Below are 3,773 nucleotides of genomic sequence, written 5' to 3'. Positions count from 1 at the left end.
CTCAATTATCTTTTTTAACCTATTTTTTGTTTTTTTTTTTTACTGTATGAGAATCAAGGTCCAGATCACAAAAACTTAAAGATGATTTTTTCTAAATCGGGGTAATAAATTAATTTGAAAGATAAAAGATAAAATTTACCAAAACTGCCCATTTCCTTTAAAAGACAGCGGCTGGCTAAGAGTTATTTTGGGTTTTCGTTTCATTATTGTTGGCTTAATCAATAAAAAAAAGCAGTGCAAAAAGGCCTGTCCCCTTGACCAAGATAAAATAAGAAGTCAAACTACAAGTTAAAATATATAGATCCACTAGTGGCTTAACTTATGTTTTTGGTTAAATAATGTAATCATTTTTCTGGGCAATATTGGAGGCTGAATTTGAATCTGATTCAACAGTACTTATTTTTAAAGCTCCTTTACCAAATTCAAAAACAAATCCTAAAGTTAAGATTAAAATAAAGATAACAACCATCCAAAGTCCGTAAGCTTCATTATTATAGGCTGAAACAGCATAAGGAAAAATTAAAATAATTTCAAGATCAAATAATAAGAATAGTATACCGACTAAATAGAAAGCTACACTAAATCTTGATCTAGTTTGACTAAAAGCACTAAATCCACATTCAAAACTTTGAATTTTTTGATTGTCTGGATTATGAACGGCTAATAGTAAATTTAAAACTAATAATAAAGCTCCTAAAATAGGTACAAGAATAAATAAAACAGATAAAGTATTAATTGTTGCCATAACTATAAGTAGAATAAACTTAATGCCATAATATGTGCACTGTTTAATATTAAAGTAGGTTTCAATACAAAGAATAAAGTTAAAACAGTTAAAATTGAGATTGAAAAACTTAAACTGTTAGATAGTTGTGTATTTTCATTAATGCGTGCACGGAACCCTGTCGAAGCATTTAATAATAATTTATCTGATTCGTTTACAAGCTTTAGATTTGATGCAACTTTATTTAATTCAACTTTGTCATTTGTTTTTTCTATATTAGAATCAAATACCATAACTTTTATAACTCTTAAATAATAGGCAGCACTAATTACACTAGTAATAATACCAACCAATGCTAAAAAAATAAAACCATTTTTTACCGCTGATAATAATACTGCTTGTTTAGCAAAAAATCCAACTAATGGTGGTATACCTGCCATAGAAAATAGAATAATAGCCATAGATAAAGCTAATAAAGGAGAAGGTTCTAAAGCACTAAATTGTCCTCTTAATTGCGCAATAAATTGTATAGGTGAATACTCTCTTTCTGCATTATGATCTTCTTCTTGATATGAAAAAAAACTATTTAATTCCGCAGATTCTTGATCTTTTTTTGCTGCTAAAGATAAAGATAAGGAACCAAATGCAATTAAAACAAAAAAGGCATTAGCACTAGTTAAACTATATTGAATTAAATAGAAGATAAAGGATTCAATTGAATCTTCAGTATTAATTGCTATGGCTAATAACATAAATCCTACATGTGAAATAGTACTATAGGCTAATAATCGTTTAATTCTAGATTGAGCTAATCCAACGATAGTTCCAACTAATAAAGAAAGAAACGAAGCAATTAACATTAGATTTACTAATGATAAAGATGGTTCTAAAAGATATAAACTTCCTGATCCTATAACTAAATCCAATAAGAAAGTTAAGATAGATATTTTGGCCATAATTGCTAACCAAGTTGTTACTTTTGTGGGTACTCCATCATAAACATCTGGAGCCCAATTATGAAATGGTGCTGATGCTATTTTAAATAAAAATCCTACTGTCATTATTAATAGTCCTAAATCCGCACCGAATGGTGATCTAATTGATTGCTCAGCAGAAAAACTAAATGATGATAGTTCTATTGATTTTGCAGTTAAATTAGCCGCTGCGCTTCCAACTGATGCTTCTTGTGACATTAAAAGATATATTGATTCTAAATTAGTAACTCCTAAATACGCATAAATAATTGATGATCCTAATAAAATAAATCCTGATGATAAACCTCCTAATAAGAAATATTTTAAACCTGCAGAAGTTGCTGCTTGACTGTCTCTATAAATTGTAGCTAAAACATAAAGTCCAAAACTTTGAAGTTCAATTGATAAATACATAGAAACTAGGTCGTTACTTGTTATTAATAAGATTCCTCCTACTACAGTAAATAAAGCAATTATAGAATACTCGGATCTTATTGTTGCAACAGAAGCTTTGTTATTTGATTTTTGCCCATTAAAGGTTGCCTTTGAACTTACAAACATTGTATTTGATAAAATCATTGCTCCTAATAAATAGATAAAACCTTCTATTACTTTAGATAATACTGTAACTTGATATAGCCCTCCAAATACTCCTATTCCAGATCCTATAATAGATACATTTAGTGTATAAATTGATAGAATAAATGAATAAAGTAAAATTAAAGCAGCTGCTCTGTTTATAATAATTCCATTAATTCTTTTTGCTGATATTGCTGATATGAATAATAATATAAATAATCCTGATATTAACATTGATGCCTTTTTACTAGCGACTGACAACTTGCCGTTCATAATATTATATGTTGGTATTACATAGTTTTATCCATTGAATAACAATAGTTGAAAGCAGGCCTTTTTTTTTTTAGCTGCAAACAAGAGATTTATTAAGTTAAAAATAATGATAGGCTAAGTTTAACTTCGTCGCATTCTAGAAATAGATTTTGAACTTTTTTTAAGGGGTAATAGTTTGATATAATACAGTTGAAACTGAATAATGAATAGAATCTAAGATAACGTTAGGAAAGATACCTAAACCGAAAGCAAAAAAGATAAGAGGAAATAGAATATAGAACTCTCTTCTAGATAAATCAGTTGTAACGGATAAGTATGGACTCCAAGCTCCTCCACAAACACGGTTGTAGAACCAAATTGAATACGCGGCCGATAAGAATATTCCAGAAGCAGCTAATGCTGCCATAATCGGTGATCTTTCAAATGCACCTGCTAAACATAACCATTCTCCTACAAAATTAGAAGATAAAGGAACAGCTATGTTACCTAATGTTGCAAGCATAAAAATTACTGAAAATAAAGGCATTTGACTGCTTAATCCTCTATAGTAACTTAAAACTCGTGTATGGTATCTTTCGTATAAACAGCCTCCAGTAATTATAAATAAAGCTGGACTAATAAATCCATGAGCGATACCTAATAAAATAGAACCTTCTATACCTTGAATGTTATTAGAAAAAGCTCCCATAAGAATAATTGCAACATGTCCAATACTAGAATAAGCTATAATAACCTTCATATCTATTTGTCTTAAAGTAGTTAAACTAGCATAGATTATAGTTATAACTCCAATAGTGTAAACTAACGGAGTAAAATATACTGTTGCTTCTGGTAGTAATGGAATTAATATCCTTAAACTACCATATAAAGCTAATTTTAATACTACTCCAGCTAAAAGAATAGAACCACCTAAAGGTGCTTCACTATGGGCTAATGGAAGCCACAAATGGAAAGGAACTAACGGGAATTTTATCATAAATGAAAAGAATATTGCCAACCATAGTATTTTTTGTAAATCAAAACTTAAATTAGTCGACGTTAAAATTTCTATATCTGTTGATCCAGTTAAGTAATACATAGTTAAGAAAGCTAGTAACATAGCTAATGATCCGAATAATGTATATAAAAATAAATGGAAACTAGCTCTGACTTTTTTACTTGATCCAAATAGTCCTATTAATAAAAATAAAGGTGGTAATATACTTTCAAAAAAAATATAGAAA

The 3,773-nt window shown here is 29.0% G+C and overlaps 1 protein-coding gene across 1 annotated transcript; it reads right to left on the bottom strand.

Annotated features, from left to right (window-relative positions):
* Positions 1–2,710: 2,710 nt before the first annotated feature.
* LOC112005410 (NADH-ubiquinone oxidoreductase chain 4-like) lies at positions 2,711–3,766 on the bottom strand (the record flags this gene model as incomplete). Its single annotated transcript, XM_024037660.2, has 1 exon — positions 2,711–3,766. A coding segment is annotated over one exon (1,056 nt), but the record flags the coding sequence as incomplete, so codon positions are not given.
* Positions 3,767–3,773: the final 7 nt, after the last annotated feature.

This window comes from Quercus suber, unplaced genomic scaffold, assembly GCF_002906115.3.
Source record: "Quercus suber isolate HL8 unplaced genomic scaffold, Cork oak 2.0 scaffold_1746, whole genome shotgun sequence".
Classification (NCBI taxonomy): domain Eukaryota; kingdom Viridiplantae; phylum Streptophyta; class Magnoliopsida; order Fagales; family Fagaceae; genus Quercus; species Quercus suber.
This window is presented reverse-complemented; position numbering and strand designations above follow the sequence as displayed.